The sequence below is a fragment of the Tympanuchus pallidicinctus genome, unplaced genomic scaffold (genome assembly GCF_026119805.1).
Source record: "Tympanuchus pallidicinctus isolate F22 unplaced genomic scaffold, pur_lepc_1.0 scaffold45, whole genome shotgun sequence".
Lineage (NCBI taxonomy): Eukaryota > Metazoa > Chordata > Aves > Galliformes > Phasianidae > Tympanuchus > Tympanuchus pallidicinctus.
The window spans coordinates 1032242-1053815 of record NW_026294764.1 but is presented as its reverse complement, the minus strand read 5'-3'; the positions used below and the strand labels follow the sequence as shown (position 1 = coordinate 1053815).

The following is a 21574-nucleotide window of genomic DNA, read 5'->3' as shown; positions in this document are numbered from 1 at the left end:
GAGCGTGCGACGTCATCGTCGCAGTTGTGACGTCGGCAACTGACAGGCGCAGAACAATAACGCAGGCTCCGAAAGTAATAACGCCTCCTATTTATTTGCATGGACGCTCCAACACATACGGAGAGCACAATAACACTTTGATCGAGCAAATTCTCACCTGAAAGCGCTGTTTCTCATATAGTCATTGCCATTAGCTGAGTGCTTTTGCCAGTGACGAATTAGAGCTGTCCTGCCATGTCCATAAGAATCTGAACCGGCAGAGGTGACCCACTGACACCACTGCTGAGACGCCCCCGACTGCCACACTGTGCTCACAGCTGCTGCTCAGCCTCCATAAACCTTCCCCAAGCATCGATGAATGTCATTTGGTGCCATGTTTTTCACATGGAGGAATTCAGTGACACGTCCTTGCTTCATTTGCACTTCCACATCACACACGTTTTGCCCCTCTGCTGCTACCTTATGCACAGCAACAAAATGTAACAGGATACTGCAGAGAAGGTTCAACCTCTCCTGCCATACCATCAGCATCTGCCTCTGGCATCCTGGCCCAACATAATAAAATAGCAGGTGTTACTTTTGGAGCTGCTCTTGTAGCTTTGGCATCAGAAATGTAGATTGGAGTAGCCATTATAGTCAGAGAAGAATTAAATACTAACACTCAATAATTATCACAAAAAGCAACGTGGCAGCTGCTAGGCTGCTGGGGAATTTTTTGCTGTGAGCACAGACCCAGTAGTGGTCATAAAGACGTCAACGCGTTTCCCTTACAACTCCTGCCAGCTCTGTCAACAACTGTTTAACATCATGCGGCTCTCGTGCTGCCCACACAGCTGCCGCACACCTCACAGCGCACGGCTCACGGCACGACGGCCGCCCTGCGCAGCCGCGGCTCTGTCCCTGCTGGATGCCGGCAGAGGGAGCGCGACCCGTCCAGCTCATTGTTGGCAGGCACCGCACAGCGCAGCCCGGGCATCAGATACAAATATTTGCAGGGAAAAGTGGGTACCTCTGTGTGCAATTTTGGAAGGCAGAAAAATCCTCGTGTGAGCTCTGGGGATGAGAGGTTCCATTCCTCTGTCTGTTCCCCCTGCAAAGAGTTCTAAGTGAGATGCGATAGTACAAAATATGGCAATAATGAGACACGGAGAAGGATACACGCAGTCCCCGATTTCAGCCTTCCACAACCGCTGTGCTAGAAGCAGCACTGAGCTGGAGACTTCAAGCATGATGGAGCACGCTGCTCACATCCAACAGCAACCATATAAGAAAGTTCTTTCCTCAAAGGAGTATAAACACAGTATAAACAGACAACAAACACCGCTTCGAGTTCAGTATATTGGCTACCTGTTCCTTTTGTGGGATCTACTGTCCTGTATTAGCATTGGGACTCCTGCAGCTGGTCCTATTAGTGCACGTTCACACCTTCTGTGGCCAATGCTGCACATCACACTTCAGTGAATTTGGCCCACAGAGGGGTTCTGAGCCAGCCCTAGGCCCAACTACAGTCAACTTCCCACAGCCAGCCTGGCACTCATTTTTAAAGCAGAATGAATGCCACCAAATTATGCCCATACACAACCAGTTTACCTGGTCCTTCCTCATAGCTTCCACAGTGTGACACACTGCAGCCTGTTGCCTAAGAACTGCTCCTGCCACACTCTGTGCAGCTCCTGAGGCTTCTCTATCACTTTCTGTTTTCTGCAGCCATGTGTGTACCAAAGCAGTATGTCAATAAAATGCCAACAGGCAGGGCCAGCAGGCTGCACATACTTTGCATTTTGCATGGTGATGTTCTGGGATCTGCATCCTCTAATTCAGCGCAGTGAGAAAGCTGCCTGGGACCCTGCAGCATGCCCTCCTAGGAAAATGTCATGGGTTTGTACTGGTTCAGAAGGGCATTAAAAAGATGCTGTCTGCACAAAACAGCTGCATTTGTTGCAACTAGATCAGGCGAGAACATCAAACTGCCTCCAAAGACACTACTGCAGGCAGGCCTTTGAACTCTGACTTCAGAGGTACAGGTGGAGTCCTCGGCCATAAAGTACGTGCTCTGTCACTTCACTGCCTGTGTCCACGGATTTCTGCTTGGTGAATCACAGAAGCATTCTGTATGCATGCAGGAGCTGAGGCACTGCACAGCTGTATAGGAAAATGATCAGGTTTGTCTGAACTTCCTGTCAGCAAAGTATTTGTTTTGCAACAACAATGCTCATAATTTGAAAACTAACATGCTGACGTCCGAGTTGTCCCCTGGTGTTCCACTCTGCAGTCACATGGTAGGAAGGAAAAACACTGAACTCTGCCCAGTAAGCCAACAAAAAACTCAAGTCTTTGGTCTGTAGTGGAGACTTTCCATAGTGCCAACAGCTACGAACGCTATTTCACCTTAAATCAAGTCTGCCATAGCAGAGCCAACAGAATCTGGAAATGAGGACTATGATTTTCATGGGTTTTGTGCTGTGTTTTGAACAGAGCTGAGAGGAGCTTGGCATGAAGCCACTGTCCAAAACAATGCAGGGAAGCATATGTGGTTTGAAAATTACTCGATACCATTTGAGCTTTCAGTTTTCCTATCTTTCAATCCAAACGATATGAGGGCTCCAGCACTCAGTTTCCTCCACACTAAGTAACTTGGCACAGTTCACCAAAATCCTTTACCACTGTAGATCACACATACAGAACTGCAGCTTTAGAGTCAAATGCTGTCCCCTCATGTAAAATTAGTTTTACCTGTGACTCTCCACAAGGGCAGTCTGTGCCACGGAACAAATAAGGGCATGGCAGAGTCCTGTGACATACACTGCTGATGCAGTTGAACACCGCTGCTGTCAGTACAACCCTAGCTTAGGCTGATGCAGAAAATATGAGTAAGCTGATTTTTTTTCCCTAAGCGTTACCTATATCTTAGTCTACAATTTTTTCTGGCTCTTCAGAACAAAATAAATACATTCCTCCGTTCTTTACCATTTCAGTAAGAGACTGCAAAGAAAATGTAATTAAATTTTTTGTTTACTGGGATTTTGTTCTGGTAAATCTGGTAAACAGAAGAAATACTCATGTGATGTTAGTGCTGACAGTATCAACTTCAGCAACTTGTTGAGCAGCAATAAGAAAATGCTTTCCTTTGAAGCTCACATCACTCTACACACTCTGAAGATAATGAATCTGCCTGCATGTAATCTATTCAGATATGGCAGATGAGTTTTACTTACTACCAATACATAAATACTATAAATAATAATAAATAAATAAATAAATAATAAATAAATACATAAAAAGTGCTCAGTTGCAGCATTTAAACCAACTTCTAAAGAATTTCAGAAAAGATGCACAAATCATTTGCTAGAATTCACCAAAACTAGGAATTCTCTTGTACATTGCTGAGAGTATCCTATCTATTTGAAAATAATTATCCAGGTGTTCCTTTTTGATAAGACCACAGAATTACTGTAGGCATTAGTCAAGCTGTCTAAATATAAAAACAGGAGAAAAAAAAAAAGAGCATCAAATACTGATAAGAATGGCCACAACTGCTGCTTAACTGTACCTTTCTTCCTTCTACTGAAATCCCAATTCCCCAATAGTTGTAATCCACATGTTGCTGTTATACTTCCATTCCTTGTCCCATGCGAGGTCCTAGAAATTCAGTTGAAGGGACAGAGTTTCAAACTGCAGGTGAGAGCTTGACTCTGCTGCATTCTGGGCTGAGTATGAGTTATCTGATATTGGCTCTTCACGCAGGAGTTTGCTGTTAGGCTTCCTTGCAGAGAAGAAGCCTCCATTCTTCTCCATAAGCAAATTTATTTCCTGAAATGTACACAAACATATTACTGTAGGCCAAGGGTGGCCAGTCTGCTGAGCCAGTCATGTTCCCATGCCAAGGCAAAATCATGTGAGCAGCCAGAGGGGCACGCTGGCATGGGAGCACAGGGCAGGTCATATTCCCAGCTGCCAAGGAAATGAGTTGGCAGTGCTGACATCACCCCACTGCTGTGGGTCCCTTCTGCACACCCAGCCCAGCATGGTCTCAATGCACACTCCTGCGGAACCACTGTCACCTCCTGTATGGAAGCAGCTCACAGTCTGCCCTCCACATGCACTAAAGGGAAGGTGGTGAATATGAACTGTTACCTCCATTCTGTGAAGGCCTTTCTACGGGAGAGAGTATCAGGAAGGTCAATAACCTTGTGTTAGACTATTCTGTAGAGTGCTAAGATAAGAGAGGTAAAGAAGCAGAACAAAAGAAACCTGTTTCCTACAGATTTTGATAGTTGTTTTTTTTTTCCTTCATTCTTCCCTTGCTCCTGGCAGCATGCAGAGAACGATTACCTAAGGTTGGGCTGTTTCCCAAGGAGGGGCAATTAATGGAATCTATGCAGAAGAAGAGCTTTTCCTGGAACTTGCAACTGTCTACCCTGTTCAAACTTGGCAGAGACATCTAGTGAGCTTAAAAAATTATTGCAGAGGACGACAGACAGAAAGATCACGTGCACAAACTTCAGTTTGTTGGGAAATCAAGTCAGTGCTGTCCTTCACTTCTCCAACCTGCCCCAAGGAAGCTGGTGCAGTAACCTCTGGAAATAAAAAGCTTGGAACTTCGGCTCTGCCCTGGCAGAGTCCTTGCCCAATGCAGGAAATGGAAACTGTCCAAAATACAACAGCAATTCCCTACTGCAAGACAGAGCTGGATTCCTTTCCAGTCTGAATGCAAAGTTGTCTTTCCCCAGTCAGGGACAACAGGACTCTGTCCATTGCGAACAACCAAACAACTGGAAAATTCAGAAGAACATCTGCTCTGCCTTATTTCCTCAATCACATCACAAGACCTTTAAGTTACTGACAGAATCATTTAACAACAGGAATGCTTACATGTAAGCTAAATACTCTACCATCTCATCTTCAGCTTGTGGCTTTTCAGCATGCTCTTCTGCAGTAAGTTCTATCTCATCTGGCTTTTGATGTCTCGCCAAAGCAGCCAGCAGAGCATCGTGAAGAGTTAGAAAGAACATTCCTTTGGTGACACAGCTGTCAAAGAACTCATTCTTCTCAAAGGCTGCTATCACAGAGGCTATAAAAAATGGGAGAAAATAAACAAAGCAGCAAAATTCATACCAAGCAGTAGAGCTATAACATTTCACTGCAGTTTAAAACTTATCCCCAATGGTAAATCAATATTAATAAGCAAATGCTGTACTCACAATGGCAGCCAGCTATAAGGACTGTAATGCCGATATTGAAAAACATATGGAAGATCTGTGGAGAGAATTCGATATCAGCATAGAACAACTCTGCTTTATACAAATGCTCTAGAAGTTCAAACACAAATGGGAAAAGAACTCCATTGTATGATTTATCCCTGAAGAAAGTCCTTATTCCAGTCTCAAACCAAGATTCTTAGCTCAGAACTAAATAGGCAAACTATCAAAATCTTCATAATGCTAAGTGTTGCCTCTTCACTTGAACAAAAGATTCTCATAAATACGGGCTAACTCCAAACATTTCTATGTACACTGATGCCACACTCACATATAAACAACTTTTTTTTTTTTTTTTTAAAGCAGTAAAACATTATTTCAGAGAATTACAGAACTTCAGAATATGAAGCTAGAAGGAAAAGGAGATAAGTCCAGATTCCAACAGGGGAGTCATTTAATAGATGGCAAATAAATCTTTAAGGACATCAGCTCAGTCCACAGTTCCCAATAGGTTGTAGATCAAACAGAAATCTTTGAAGATGAGCTACAGACTTTGAGGGAGTTGAGTAAGAATCCATCTGTATCTGCCTGAGATGCACAGCTACATGAAATTTATTTTTGCTACATCTGTATCTCTATTGGCTAGGATCCCTGCTTGAAGACTAAAAACCTCAAGACATACATCAAGGAAAAGAATATAAAGGCATTCAGCAATACAAATAAAATAATTCTAAGAGAAGACAGGAGGGAATCGTGAAACTGACAGTTCTAAAAAAGGGGATTTTTTTTAAGTGTCCAGCTAGAAGAAAAAAAGAAACAGCCAAAATTGAAAGAGCAAATTAGACCTTTTTATAAATATAGTTTATAGTCTAGCTTTAGTTTACACAATTGTAGGACTGGAGATAATGGATGACAGGTTTTAGCTTGTCCTTTGTGTCGATAACAAGGCTTTAGTTCTTGAAAAAGTGGCCTCATGGGAAGCTGCCAATTTCCGAAAATAGTGCACTTGAATGGGTCAACTGGAATATGCTCAGTGGAACACATCTGGCCACGCACTGGGCAGCGTGGGCTAACAAGAAACGTGTGACACTGGGTAAAGTTTAGGTTTCACACGCAGTTAGGTTGCTTACCTGTCGTAGTAAGTCTGAACCTTGCAAATCCACAAACTGGACCATACTGAAGTCCAAAATAATGGTGTGAACCGGACTTGGCAAATGTACTGGCTGTTCTTCCTGATCTAATTGTGCTGAGGTATTACCTACTGCAGAGCTCGGTGAAACACCAGCTTGTTTCCCTTCGTCCTCATTTTTTCCAGCCTGAAGTTGTGTTTTAATGCCTGGAGACGCAGACTGCGCATTAGCTGCTCCCAGCAAGAGCATCCCACAGTTCTGTCTAACTCCGTACTCTGACCAACGTACCAAGTTAACTGAAGATGACGTGGAATTACTGTCTACATGATATGACTTCACCAGTTTCTCTGTATATGGTATCTAATATGGAAAATGGAGAGGAATGCATCAGTGGTTAGAAGTAGTAGGCCTAGGGAGTAGGTTATTTTTTTCCAGTAAATAAGCACTGTAAATTGCGTGATCTCTCTTCTCTCATGGTAAAAACACATCTGAAGTAACTCTACATACAGCAGAAAGCCACAAAAGTATGCAAAGTAGCAAGTGACTTAGCCAAGCTTCAGGTATGGTTAGCAGTGCGCCTTCAGCTGCTGGCTGGTACCAGCGGTACCCAACTTCCACACCAGGGTACATCAAATATTTCTACTACTCGTTAATTCACCTGGTACGGTGAGCTCCTATTGCTTTATCACATACAGCCTGTATGAAGAAAAACAATGATTCTATTTGCTTAATTTTAATCAGTAATTATATGCATATATATATGCTATATATAAGCATTTACAGGCTTTTAAATTCTAGCAAGTTAAGACACTGTGCACGGTGACAGAGAAATAGGCACCTCAGACAGATTAGATAAATATACTTCTAAAGCTTACCCGAGGTGGTGGTAAGGGTGGATCACAGACACAAGAGCATCTAAAATCTTTGCTTTCCACTGAAATGTCAGACAGATTAGCTGAAACTAAGGCCCTAATTTCATTTGGATTTAGAGGCACTGTTTTCATGTCCATCTGAAAGACAAAAATATTTTTACTCCAGGGATAATACTAGCTTTTAGAAGCTTTATCTAGCTGAAAAAGTGGCATTTACCTTGTGTAACAAGTAATTTTTGAAGCTATTCATATTTGCAAAAGAAATGGAAGAACAGCACTGAAAGATTTTGACACCATCAATCTCCATTGCCTTCAAAACAAAAGTTGGATCTGTGAGAGTTGTACTTCGTAGGAACAATTTTTCCCCACCTAACCCTCCATGCAGTAGACTGCAAGGTGATGTTCTAAGGACAAAGTAACACTGCTGACCACACTGCATGCTGGTAGGAGCACTGGCAGCATGGACCAATAACGTACTCATCTGGAAACATCAATCAGTTCTTCCTGTTTTAAAGACCTCCAGCAGATCTATCACTGATGACAGTCGGCTGGTATAATATAAAACCATCCAAATTTGATACATAGTTTTATATTATACCTAATGCTCTTTGCAGAAAACATACATTACATCACTCTTGTATTTCTAACCTTGTCCTCATTTGATTTCTGCAAATCCATCAGCATAGCTTTGGGAATGTACTCAGGTGGCAAAGCTCTTTACTACTGAATTACCCAATTTTGTATGGTTCCGTCTTCTCAACAGTGTATTACAAAGGCCCGTGCCCTACTTTACATCCCATCACTGTAAGAATCAGCAAGTCAGTCTGGCAGACAGTTACTGAAAATGTGTTGTGTGGACACAACCAGACTGAGAAAAGCAGGTAAAACACCAAACAGTTCCGTAAATGTTCCACCACTGGGACAGCACTGACTGACACAGGGAGCTCCATGGGGCACAATCTGAATCACTTCGCACTACAGATATTTAAGCATTCTTCAGTTTGAAAGTTTTGAACCAAGTGAACTGAGTCCAAATGCTCATTCCCGAAGGCACTTAAGGGAAGAAGCTAGATTACAGAGAGGTGGAACATTTGTTTTTTGTTTCCTCTTACGGCTCTGCAGATGGATAAACTTCTATAAATATTCGTGTTTGGAATCTGTCCCAGCTCCACCATCTTCATTCTGAAACAAGATGTTTATTAGATTCTCACATAAAGCAGAGGAAAAAAAAACTACATTCCCAAAACCTTGATCTCCATTTCTAAAGTTACTGCTTTGGGAAAGTAATAGGCAGATTCCAGGATGACCTGACCAAAGTGTTTACAAGCACGAAACTACTTTCACATTGTTGTATGTGCAGCTATCTCTAAAACATCAACTCTAGTGAGTATTTTGCTCTAGGAGTTACAAGTACCTGTGTGTCCTGATGCTGATTATGAAGAATGCAATTGCCAGGGCGATCAGTAAACCAATATCAAGACCAAGACAAAGCACTGCAGCAAAAGTTCCAAGCCAAATAGCCTTTGATCAAGAGACAGAGAAAAAGATATAAAATGACCTCCAACTCAGCTCCAGTATTTGCAAATTAAAGAGACTAAAAAGAAAAAAGAAAAAAAAAAAAAAAAAAGAGCTAGAAATGGTAACAGTTGAAAAGCCTAGCTGGCACCTTTCAGCCACCCAGTCCTGAAAACAGTCACACAGAAAGATCACAGGAAAGAAGTGCAGGACCTCAACACACATTAACTCCGCTGCAGTTACCGACAATTTACTTTCCTTAGCCCTGCATTTGCAGATACACAGTGGCAATACACATACCTCCACAATTCTGGCCCACTCTAAAGAACAAAGAAAAGTATTTCTTCCTTTAAACACATTCCAGTTACTGTTTTTTTATGCCACTTACTAAATGATACTTATCCTTTCTCCACAGGGTAGGAATGTCCAGAAGTTTTTCAAGAAAAGGTAGCATGTTAAATACTACAATAGCAGCCAGCACGCTCTGTGCAAATAAGAAAAAAATGCATGTTATTTATTGCATCTGAGATTTATTGCACACACAACATGATAAGGAACAGATATCCAAGACAAACTGCTTAAAATTTAGATCTTATTTATGTATTTTTTATAAGTAAGTATAGCAGTTGTCAGACCTGCAAACCAACCTATCTTATGTGATTTCACAATTACTTCTGCCAACGCAACTGGACTTTCTCTTGAAATGCTTTGTGTGGTTTCTATTGCAGAGCTCTTCAGTGAATCCCTGTGCCTCCTGCAGCACCATGACAAATGACAACACTATCTACAGAATGGAGCTGCTGTATCAATGAATGGTTTTAATTAGCATGGGCAGTTCATTTACAGATTTGGGAAGTTGTTTGACACCATTTGTTGAAAAAGCACACCTTAGCAACAAAAAATGGGAAACCAAAAGTGAAATACAACATTTAAATCACAGATCTTGGCAGTAAACTTTCAATTCACTTCTAGCCAAGGAATTTTCATAACAGTCAGTTATGGGAGAGAGTATGGGAGAAAGTATTAATTTCCTAATACTTGACCATGCTGAAATTTAGGAGAATTTAAAGTCATTGTTTTGGTTTAGTCTATCCCTTGAAACAATGAAATGTAGAGAAAGATACAACCCCAACTGTTAGGATAATCTTCACGTTATGCTTTAAAAGTAAGTAGGCTGCCACCATAACTATTACAGGTTCACTTACATTAGGTATCATCTGGAAAAAATGTCCTAGTTTCAATGCAATCACCAGCATTATAGATGCTCCCATCAGTGCTGCTATCTGAACAGAGATACTTTATTAGAGAGGCCTTTCAGAACCGATTCCTAGTCTTCTCTAAGCAAACAAGGTATAGTGCTTGTAACACCATCTAATAGAAAAAGCAACCAGGAGACAAAGTCCACAGGTGTCTTGTAGTGGGCAATATGGATTCCAGAATGCTCATGTCAAAAGGCTTCTGTAGACACAAATTTGTACTAAATGGGCTATTCTTATGTACAACAACACAGGATTTTGATTTGATAGTTTAATTTGAAAAAGAAGATATTTCTCTTGCAAGTCAGCCTTAAGAACGCCATCCGAAATCCAGGAAGAAAACTCTAACCCCAATGTGGTCTTAGAAAGCAGCATTCCTTTATTCCTCATGATATGCACTGTGCGACTTGACAAACAAGGAAGCTCTCTCAGAGTTCAGGTTCTACATTTAAACAGTTAAGACACCCACATGCAGTACACTGGCACAATATTCATTCTTTCCCAAGGATGTATTAACATATGCTAATGTCCCTTTGGGCCTGCTCAGCGGTATCTAGAGTGGTCAAGTGCTCACCTACTTCTTTCCTGCTTTCCACTATCAGCTTCATGGCTGAGACCTTTGACTCCACCTTCAGCTGCTTTTCCCCAATTTGGAAAATTTCCATTGCTTATTGGGCCTAGGGAGCCACTATTAAAACAATATATGTGGAATCCAAGAAAAATGTCCCTGCACCTCCTGGGTGCAAACAATGAAAGTATTCTATTATGTGCCCATTATTGAGGAAAACAAAACTGCTCACCCACTAAATTTGAAATTGAAAGTTTTAGAACTACTGAACTATCACTTATGGATTACTTTTGACGAACTAATATATTGACTCTTATACTAATGTACTAATCCACATTGATAACAAACCAGCCTATATCAGGCACAAATGTTTTATTAAATCAAGTTACTTCTACGATGCAGTGAAGCACGTACAAATACTCATAAGAAATATGTTAGAATCTTCCTAAAAATAAATAATTTTTAGAAATAATTTTAAAAAAAGATTAAGGTCATAACGTCCAGTACTAAAAAGTGCAAAACAATTTTCAATTCTGGGCATATTCTCTAAAATACAGTTTACATGGTATGAAAGCATCTTATTCTCTCCATAGAATTCTGGCTTCCTTAAACACACAACATGTCCTTAATATCCTACAATTACAGTGCATAGCATAGAGAGCACAAATTCATGCTGCATGGGAATATAACTACTTCTCACAAACTGCTTGGATGAAATGTCAGCCTATACTCAGTCTAGAATGATTTTAGTCTGGCTCACCTGGGTTCTTCCACCCGCCTTCTCTTGGATGACAGTTCCAGAAATAGCACAGCTGACAGCAAAGCTTCTGAAAAATGAACTGCAAATATTGCAAAGCCCCACAGCTATTAGTTCCTGTGAAAAAGAAACAGGAGGAAGTAGAGAGAACCCAAAATTAATGACTTACCTAAACAGAAGTGGCTTAAAAAGAAGTACATCTGCTCACACTTGCTGGCTGTCCAGCTCAGAAAATTTTCTGGAAACAAAGACTCTCATGGTTAAATTTCTCTCAAAAGCCACAAAGTTTTCACAGTTGAGGATCTCATGGACCCAAAAGTCAAGTTCCTGTTTACAAAGTAATCCACAAGGAACTCAAAACTTCCAAGCTAATGCACAGTATATCTCAGTACACAGTATAATAGAGCTGACACAAGAACTCAATGGAAAAGACATTCTCTTTGTACTTATCCTCAAAGGCTACAGGAAGCCAGGGCAGCTTTCTGGATTAATTCCTTTCTAATGAAGACTCAAAGCCATCACAACAAGTTAAACAGGGTACTGGAAACCAGTTAGTGCTTACTCAATCTAGCACACTGGAAACTAACAGCTTCAGCTTAAAAGGCTCTAAGAGCAATCAGCCTAGGCTGAGAATTCACTAAGTTGACAGACACACATAGACAAGAACTACAGCTGTTCTGGCCATTTACAATTGGAGCTATTATATTTGTGTGCTATTGTAAGTCCCACAGATTCAGGAGAGCAGTGGCCCCCGGGGATCAGTAGCAGCAGTGTGTATGAACCCCTGGAGCTACACTAAGGCCTCTTGGTCAGTATGGTCACTGGACATATTTTGGCCTTCACACATAGATGGCATCTGTCCTTCCACAGAGAATCAACAATAACAAGTTGATACAAAACAATCAGCTGGCATCACTTGTTCTCTGCTTGCATTTTTACCACTACCAGGTAACTAGTGGCTTTACTAAGCTGAATTCAGTTTGCTTCTTGGCCTAAGAAGTATGTGTAGCTTTGTTCTCACCTGACTGCTGGAAATGCTGTAGTTATGAAGCAAAGCATACTTCTCTCCAATAAAAACAAGAAGGAAGCAGCTTACAATAGCAAGGGAGAAAGCATGCAAGATGATCTTGCTCAGGTTTGATAAATCTGGCAGTGTAGGAGGTAGAAACCTACAAGATCAGAGAACAGAAAGGTTTAAACCTGCTCTGGGCTCTGTGCAGTCTATACCATACCCAGGACCAACATCAGAGGCATCTTCTGCCACCCCACGGGAGATGTCCTGAATGTGTAAGGGTTTGCTTCCACCTCACAAAAAACACAAATTCCTTCCCTCTGTGCGCTAATAAAATCTGAATCTAATAAAGAAAACTGTAGTTCAAATTCTGCATATGCTCTGAAACGAGGAGACCTCAAAGCTCTCTTGAACAGTTATTCCTATAACTGTGCTTCCCGGTAAAAATCAGCCTATGTCAAATTTCAAGAACAGACTGAAACACCACTTTTGTGTCTCAAAAGTATAACCTCACTAACAGCAGAAATAACTAACCTCTGAGGAATCATACTGAGCACAGCACTGCTAGATTCAGCGTGAAAATGAATACAATTGGCAATAATGGTAGCTGTGATGATCTGGGAAAAAAAACAAGAATATCACAGATTATAAGCATTTGCACCTGAACTGCACACAGCGAATCTGTGGAACAGATTCAGTAAGTTACTCCTGCAGGAGGATTTGAAGGACCTAAGCACACATTTTATTCAGTGTATAAGCACCGCAGCATTCGGAAGTAATGTATTTTTGTGGGGTTTTATCAGTATATTATACAAATACTTCCTATTCGCTAATGTCTACAGTGTAGTAACATCTGATAAATTCTATGCAAAATGTGGACTCTTCTTCTTATTCCAATTTTCCCATTAGCTGTCTGTGTTACTGTGCTCTGTCACAGGCTTTGTCCCACAGGCCACTGTTAGATAAGTGGCAAATGGCTTCAAGTCCAGCATCAGCAAGGTTTTCCTTAAGAAAGGTGTTCCTTAGAAAAAGACGCTATCATCTCTTAGACTCCCAGACTGTCTGCAAAAGTCAGAAATTTCATTTCAATAGAAAAAGTTTTGATCTAAAAAAAAAAAAAAAGTCAATTCTTCCATTTTCTAGGAAAGAAAAACATCAGGAGAAAACAGCAGCAACAAATATTACTGAATTTTCAGTAAGACCTGCCTTTGAATGTAACAAAATTGAATATCTCCTTCCAGCAATTCCAGACCGAAAAAAAACATAACTTAATCGGAACTCCGAACCTTCAAGTCCGCAGTTCTACTACCATCATAATAAAGATTAGAAATAAAAAAAATCAGTCTGGAACATGGTGGTTTCACCTCTACACAATGCTGCTTATTCATGCAGCAGTTCACCGCGATTTGTGCCCATGGCTTTCTGTAGGCAGAGATACCTTATTTCCACAGTAGCAGGGGAAAAACTTAGGAAGTTCTCTGGTGAAAGAGACAAAGGCTGCTTATGGCACTCAGAGCCGGAACGCAGACAAGCAACTCCTGAACTGCTCAATTATCACTACAGCATTGAGAACACTCACCAAGAGAAGCTCCATTGGAAATGCAACAGGACTATGAAGATAAGTTATCCTGATAGCTTTACTGATTTGTAGCATGGCCATGCTAAGCAAAAACAGCAGTATGCTGGTGGCATTAGACTTTGGGAGAGCCAGGAAATAATAGAACACATTCTGAAAAGGAATCATCATAGAGAAGATCAGAGGCAGATACTGCAAGTATTTTTACATTCTAGAAGGTTGAGACCTGTTGCCCTCACACTTTAACTTATCCTTTACTGCTACGACAGTACCTTCAGCGGGAAGAAAGTTGCTAAGAGCAAAACAGTATTTTAAATGGTCTGTTGAGAAACACAGCCACAAGTAACTCAGATCTAGTTCAATCACTCTTATCTCCTCTACACCACCTTTCTCTCTACTTGTCTGTCTTTTCTTAAGAAAATTAGGAAGACTTATTTTTAACTTATCTTTAGCTAGGAGTCTGCTGCATCTTTGTCAGATATGTCATAGATACTGTGCCCAACAGTTAGCCCACAATGATCCATGGAGGAAAAACATACCTCTTTCCCTAACCTTTTGCTCCAGAATGATTACAGACATGCTGAAAATGATAAAGCTACATAAGTAATTAAAAATACTCCCTTTTCCTCTTGCATGTCATGCAAAAATATCCATTCATCATTCAAGACAACAGAAAGACAATGTAACCACAGCTGAGACCTGCAGAAATATCCCTTAGCAACTGAGATATTCAAATTGCCTTCAATTTTTGTTACTGTTCTCTTCTTTATCCCACGGGAAGCAAGCATTTATTTATTTTTTTCACTAATAACGAATTTACTCACATAAAAAATGTCTCGAGAGCCCTTATGGAAGTCAAGCACAATGTCAAAGATAAAAGTGAACTGTGATACAATGACAAGCAATGCTGCTGCAGAGAGGTAAGCATCAATGAGAGCCTTTGGCAAGTATGCTGTTACAGACTTCAGGCAGAAGCAGCCTAGCAGTAACTGTATGGAACAAACAAGAAGTGAGGTGCAATATAATTATCTATGTCTAACCTGCCTTTCTTGTTCCCACATTTGAAAAGCACGACTTTTCACTGCCATACTTGATGGATAGTTATTTGAAAAGCTATATTCATTATGCACAATTAAGAAGGATGCTGTCAAACTAAAATAGGAACACTTCAGATCAAGTGTGTGTGGTTATGCAGGACTACCTAAGGGTCTTCATGTTGGAGAATTGGTCGAAAAAAGAACAAAACAGTTGGCCAATAAAATACAAAAGTAATTTACTTCACGTACTGCTAAATTAATCAAGGACACACAAATCTGAACCTATCCCATTTTTTCAGACATCATGAGAAGAGGCAGACCTTCATGTTCCATTTTCTCCAATGTATGTATTCAAGTGTGCTGAGCTTAGAACTTGTGAGAACACACAAGCAGTCTCACTTCTTACATTTGTACAAAGATAAACATAAGGACACATCAGTAAGGACATAACAGTTTCATCTTCTACCTGAATTATGCCAGTCATAAATGTCACTGACGCAGTGAGTGCCAAGATCTCCACGTAACCTTTCAAAAGTGTAGGGTCTGAAAAATTGACCAGTGAACTGTTAAAGGACAACGTTTTGTTGAGATCAAGGGACTTGAGAATATTTTTCACCACTAGATTTAGGATGCTGAATGAGCCTGAAAACAATAGAACAGAGTAGAGAGAATGTAACTGCATGAGGTGTTGCAACAAGGATTTATCTTAAAACTACACATCCATCTCTACGCCCCACCATCAAATGTGCTGTATGAGACAATTTATTTTCATTCATTCCATTTTTACTGTTTCTGAATAAGCACCAAAAGCTTCAAAAGTTCTCTCTGAAAATTTCAGACTCCTACAATTTTACAGGTGAAGTCTTTGCTTGGTCAGATGCACAAAAGAAAAAAGATTTTAATGTAAAGCACGAAAATGAATGCACTACAATGAACTGCCAGAAAGTCCAAGCAATATGGTTTGTCTGAGAAAGAGCTGCCAAGTTATCTATGAGGCCAGAACTCCACAGATCCACTTTTACAATGATGATAAAGGCTTTCTCACATAATAATCTAGTTTCTGAACAAACTAAGAACGCAAAACCACCAACAGTTCAGTCATGGCAAGGAACTGCACGACCCCTGGAGAAAACCAGGAGCTAAGTGGGAAGCAGCTTGATCTGGCCCTCTGCTTTATGCAGGAGACACTTCCATGATGCACTAGCTGCCCCCTTTGCACTGCTGTCTGTGACAAAGGAGCTGTGGCAGTCTCTGCCCTCAGGGGCAGAGGTGGAGCAATGAATCGAGAATCTGGAAGTCTGGATGCTCCCCTAAATAAAGCCTGCACATGAGATGCTTTTTGAAGCAGCACTGAACACAATCTCTAAGTCCTGTAGAAACATTTTGCAATGCAGAATAAAACTCACCAATTGAGATGTGATGTGAACTTCCAAATACAACGTACAGCACTGAGCAGCAGAATGCAGAAAGGAAGCCATTGATTGTTGGTAGAGGTAAGCCAGCCAGCCAAACTCCTAACAGCCCTAGAAAGCAAAAATCTAACAGATTTTGCAGGGTGGATTTTAAAGATTGCTGTTTTTCCCGCAATACAGGAAAATGCTGCTGTTAGCATATATTTATATACTTAAACTAGAGGGAAACTTTATGAAAAAAGGCAGCGTCTTGTCCTCAAAATTACACTATGTAACGTTTGATTACAGAATATGTTTTCTTGCAAGTATGGAAATGAATAAGTTAATGATTTAAGGAATTTGTAAATTAAAATTCCCACATAATTCAGATGACATCTGAAGGAACACGGTAACACACACATTATGAAAAGGATAATGTACAAAAGGAAGCAAGAGTGCTTTTTCTTTTCTCTCTGCCTACCTTGAGGAACCTGAACCAACCCAACGTTTAGGCCTGCATGGAGGTCCTTCAAGATCCACTCTCTGAACTGATAGGAAAAAAGCCAACTCAGGATAGGGAACCTCTTGTATATAATCTTTTTGAAACTTTCCCAGGAGAACCTGAAAAGAATCAGATAAGCTGTGTGTAAAGTTCTTCATGACCACCATGTCTGCAGCCCTCTTGCATGACCTCATACTCTGCAGGAATAGAAGCCACATTGCTACTCTCAGATCTCTGCAGGCACTGAATACTCTGAACCTGCTTTGCCTTCTGCAGATCCAGCTGGTGCACAACACGAGTCCCATACAGGCACCCCTGTGCCTTTGCATTCCTTTCAGATGAATCGCGAATACTTTGTATGCCATTCATATGATACCCTGTCAGCACCAGAGCACACAGCACTGAATGCATCAATTACTTGACCTCATTAACACACTGCAGAATATCAGGAGACAGCATTTTCATACCTGCTATCCTAATCTAGAAGAAAAACATACAGCTGCTACATCTGGAGGGCAAGAAAAAAAAAAAAAGAAAAAAAAAAGAGACAAGCCTATTGCATCTCCAAAAAAAGCAGTCAAATGTTTGCTGTATTATACTTAACATGGCAATGCAAGCAAGACTTGACCTAGATGATTTTTCTGCCTAAATGTCTTTGGATCAATATTTCCAGCAGGTAAACTCTGAGTAGCCCTAAAGCCCTGTGCTCCCCCTTCCCTTTTTCAATCCCCTGACCACAGCGGTGATCTTCTACTCACAAACCAAAGATACACAGCACAGTATCTGCCCAATTCTTCTGGCAACCCTGAATAGTGGCTGGGGAGACTGAGCCCCAATTAGCATTACAGAGTCCAGTCCCTTTCCATCATTTGATTGTCTGAGGTGATTACATGCTGGGATGACCAGTGAATAAAATAGAGAACAGAGAAAATATATGAGATAGGCAAGTAGAAAAGAAACAGAGAAAAGAGTATGAGGAAGCTAGAAAGTCTTAAATGGGGAATTGAGGGAGGGCATAAAGATTTTCTGATAAAGCAGCAAGTGCAGTGATAAAGATCCCAATAATATTAGCCATGACTTTAAAACAAAATTCTCCCGTTGACCTCTGCACAAGACTTATTTCATTGCATCAGGAATTTGTGAGTGGCAGTCTTAACTCTAGATCACATATCATAATTATACACAATTCAAGCCTTTCTGTTAATTTTGTTCCTCTGACTCCAATCTCCTTTAGCACCAGAAAAAAAAACCCTAATGTACAGTCCAAAGGATCTCACAATTGCAGAAATTAATCAACAGTGAGTCTTCAAAGTGAAATGAAAAACTAGAACGCACAGTAGTAACTCAAACTCTAGCTCCACTTGCCTTCACTTATTACCAGGAAATTCCTTCGCAACAGTGCCAGTAAAACAGGATCCATGGTTTTAGGCTGTAGTCACACTCATTGCTGAGCTGGTGTTAAGAGCTAGTTACACAAAAGAGAGAGGTCTGGCTCTTCTGTGCTGCTTTTCCTTCTGTGTCCTGTCCCATTTGGCAGCAGCAAGCTGTTAGATTAGTTCACCACACCTTGTGGAACCTCACCCATAGCTAGACTTGAGTCTCAAGGCATATCACTGTCCCAAAATAACAGTCTGAGTTTCAGCATACCTTCAGAATACATGCTGAAACAAAGCTTAGAGAAATGATGAATCAGATTTTTTAATTTACTTTTCTTATGAGGACTTTGTAGTGTAGGCTCAGCCATAACCACTGGCAGTCCACTCCACGTCCAAAGAGATTCATTTGGAAAACCAAAAGCATTCATGGTCAAACAAAACTAAAAGGGAAGCTGATGAAAGGGATTCATATTTTTGATGATATTTCCCTTGCTGGAAGAACACCAGGAATTTTCCTAAGTCATCAACAAAGACTGCCTTCTCCTGAGCCTGCAGGGCTCCTCTGGCAGAAGATATGCTTCTGTCCCTAGGATAATGCCCAAAAGAGAATTTTGGCAGATGGGAAAATCAGGCTGTGGAAACATTAATACTGTATAGGCTGTACTATTTGCATCACCCATTCTCCTCAGAGAATGCAGAACATAGCTCCAAAATAATGCAAAAGCAATTCAGCCAATCTTATCCATACCATTATGCAACTTTCCATGTCCCCAGCTAAGAAGGAACAGAAAACAGCTCTTGAAATTTAAGAAACACAAGTAACAAAAGGCAGAAATCAGAAAAAATGCAAGTGAAAGCTTGTGTCTGACAGCTGGACTGAGGGAAGCACTGGAGGGGCTGCAAATATTAACAACTTCTCCTTAAAATGTATATATCCCTCACACTATCTTGAAGTGAACAAACACTCCTACAGATTGCTAAACTGGGGGCTAGTGGAGTGCTGTTCTTGTATACTTCACTGCAAGTTTCTCCAACTGGTTGTTCTGCTTCAGTTATCAATCAATACAATTCAGCACTTTAATTACAAGCTGCAGGAAGATATTAGCATCTTTCCAGATTTGGGCTGGAAGAGCCTCCTTAGTTTGTTTTTTTTTTACACCTGTCAAATTCCCAGCACACAGCTCACCTGCAACGCAGCTGTGTCTTCTTTTCAGCAATTTGTGGCTCTCCACCAAAGGTGGAAGGTAGGCTTCTTTCCAAGAATGCTTGTACGTGTTCCTCAGTCCACATTTCTCTTTGGACTCTGTAAAATGCCGGTTGCTGCCTGGTACGGACTGTATCATTGTCTAGTTCCATATTTTCTTTTTGATGAGGAATATGAAATACTGGAGACAACAGTAGACAAGGTGACTGAAATACCTATTAAAACCAAAACCAATAACAAGCATATGACATATGTCCACCCCAGCATAGCTCCTGTGAAGCCAACAGCTACAGCAAGGATAAGCAAGGCTCTGCAGACTAAAATCCTTGGAAGGATGCTGCTGTTAGGATCGAGCAAACTGCCAGAACATTGAGTCCTTCTGGAATTTGTCTTGATTCTGCTCTGTAGGAAAGACCAGCATGGATGCCCTCCATCATGGGATCCCCAAAGTGGGTCTGTGTTAAAGGAAGAAAATACATTGCGTCTCCATAAACCTATCACAACTGAGAAACAGTTTGAACTCTCCTTGTCCACAGTTTGCAGTAAAAAATTGGTATCTGATACCATTCAGATTTTTAAATGCCCCAAAACTTTCACTCACATTCCTCAGCATTTAAACATCAGGAAGATCTGAATTCAACCACTACTGCTCTGATTAGGTAAGATGTAAGCTCCTGAAGTGATTATTGAGTTAGAAGTCCAGTGAAAAAACAGATATAAACTGAAGTTCTCATACTGACAGCTGAGGCAGAAAAAAAATTCAAATCCAGAGTTATCAACTGAAAGTACATTACATAGGAAAGATTACATAGGAAAAAGGCTGTGCCATGTGGAAAGGCAGTTTTGACAGAAAAAAAAAGAAGGAAAATGAGAAGCATAAAAAGGCAGTAAGTGAGCAGAAAGTCTAGTCAAAATGTAATGTAAGTACCAAAACCTGGGGGAAAAAAAAAAAAGTTTTCTCCTCATTTTTTGTTTCCTGAATTGTCAAGATCTGATTGTACAGATCTGGTGTTTTGCACCTCTGAGATATGCTGCTTCTGACAGAGCAACAGGGACCCCATCACCCTGGAGGCATTCCCACCAACACACACACCCCAGCCACTCCAAAGCACAGCCAACAGCAGGCACGCCTCAGGCACGCTCTATTCCTATGGCACGTTTTCTCCCTCTTCTTAAAAAGGAGATACACAAAGGTCTTCCAGAAAAGTTTAAGAGACATTTTGTTCATTAGCTCTGCATGCTCAGTACAAGTTGCTGTTTGAGCACAATCCCTTTTTTTCAAGGTAAAGTAACACAACAAAGAAAGCTAAAAAGAAGCTCGAGTTTGCAAACTGAAGTCCAGGCAGACAGGGATACAGCAGCACCAGCACAGCTCCCTGCACCTCCACAGTCCTGGAGACCCCCAGGGAACGGAGCACTCCAGTAAACCGTCTTAGGCTCACAGGAGCAGCACTGCGGGCACCTGACAACACCTCGGCTTCGCTGAAGGCCCTGGTCAGCACGGCCTGCTGCCTTAGGTCAGCGTTCTCATAGATTTTCATATTTTGCCTAAAGCACGCCTTTGAGGAGACAAAAGCCGACCTCAGGAAAACGCCACACACGGGCTGTGCCGCCTTAATTTTAGCCGGCGTGGGCAGAAACACCTCACAGCATCGCACTCTTCGTAACACCGAACGCAGCCACCACGCAGCCCGCCTTTCCCCGCTCTCGCGAGAGCTTCCCCGCCCCCACTCCGCATCGCCTCCATATTGGGGCATCTCTGCCTGCGGCGCCTCAACTCTCGCGAGAGCGGCCGGACCGAACCAGAGGGTCTCGGCGGGGAGGCGGTGCGGTCGGCCCGGTCCAGCCCGAGCTGCGCCGCTGGGGGGCGGGTCGGGGCCTCGTCTTTCCCGTCCTACCTGCGGCGGAGTGGCTCCCCGCGGCCCTCCCTATCGGCCGGCCCCTCTCTCACCGCCCGGGGCCGGCCCGCCCCTCGCAGCGCGGAGGAGGAGGGAGAGAGCTAGGCGTGTGTGCGGGAAGGGGGAGGCGGCGGAGTGAGGGCGGCTGAGAGCAGAGGAAAGGAAAGGAGAGGGGAAGGAGCAACCGCCCCGCGCGAGGCTCGGCCCCGGGCGGCGTGAGGCGGGGAGGGCGCGGGTGGGGCGGCGACCAACGGTCGGTGTTAGGAGACGGCGGTGTGAAGA

The 21574-nt window shown here is 41.9% G+C and overlaps 1 protein-coding gene across 11 annotated transcripts; it reads right to left on the bottom strand.

The window, feature by feature from the left end:
- Positions 1–75: 75 nt before the first annotated feature.
- On the bottom strand, positions 76–21514 carry SLC26A8 (solute carrier family 26 member 8). Of its 11 annotated transcripts, none has more exons than XM_052702442.1 (21): positions 21293–21514; positions 19377–19609; positions 16794–16933; positions 16328–16459; positions 15388–15563; positions 14709–14873; positions 13888–14037; positions 12843–12925; positions 12318–12465; positions 11300–11413; positions 9921–9998; positions 9104–9199; positions 8615–8721; positions 8313–8382; positions 7418–7510; positions 7204–7338; positions 6329–6688; positions 5202–5256; positions 4893–5071; positions 3551–3810; positions 76–1090 (listed from the first exon to the last, which is right to left on the bottom strand). In XM_052702442.1, exons 2-20 carry the CDS (start codon positions 19544–19546, stop codon positions 3640–3642), a joined length of 2622 nt encoding a protein of 873 aa, XP_052558402.1. In that variant the 5' UTR covers positions 19547–19609; positions 21293–21514; the 3' UTR covers positions 76–1090; positions 3551–3639. The 11 variants fall into 11 exon arrangements, with proteins under 11 accessions (XP_052558402.1, XP_052558403.1, XP_052558401.1 ...); XM_052702443.1 differs by having other exon boundaries at positions 19377–19575; XM_052702441.1 differs by lacking the exon at positions 21293–21514 and having other exon boundaries at positions 19377–19938.
- Positions 21515–21574: the final 60 nt, after the last annotated feature.

Coding starts and splice junctions, on each gene's coding strand:
- SLC26A8 (XM_052702442.1), bottom strand. CDS start 19,546: ATGGAACTAGACAATGATACAGTCCGTACCAGGCAGCAACCGGCATTT. Junction 12,926..13,887: donor TTCCAATGGAGCTTCTCTTG/GTGAGTGTTCTC, acceptor TTTTTTTCCCAG/ATCATCACAGCTACCATTAT. Junction 6,689..7,203: donor CACCCTTACCACCACCTCGG/GTAAGCTTTAGA, acceptor TTTCCATATTAG/ATACCATATACAGAGAAACT.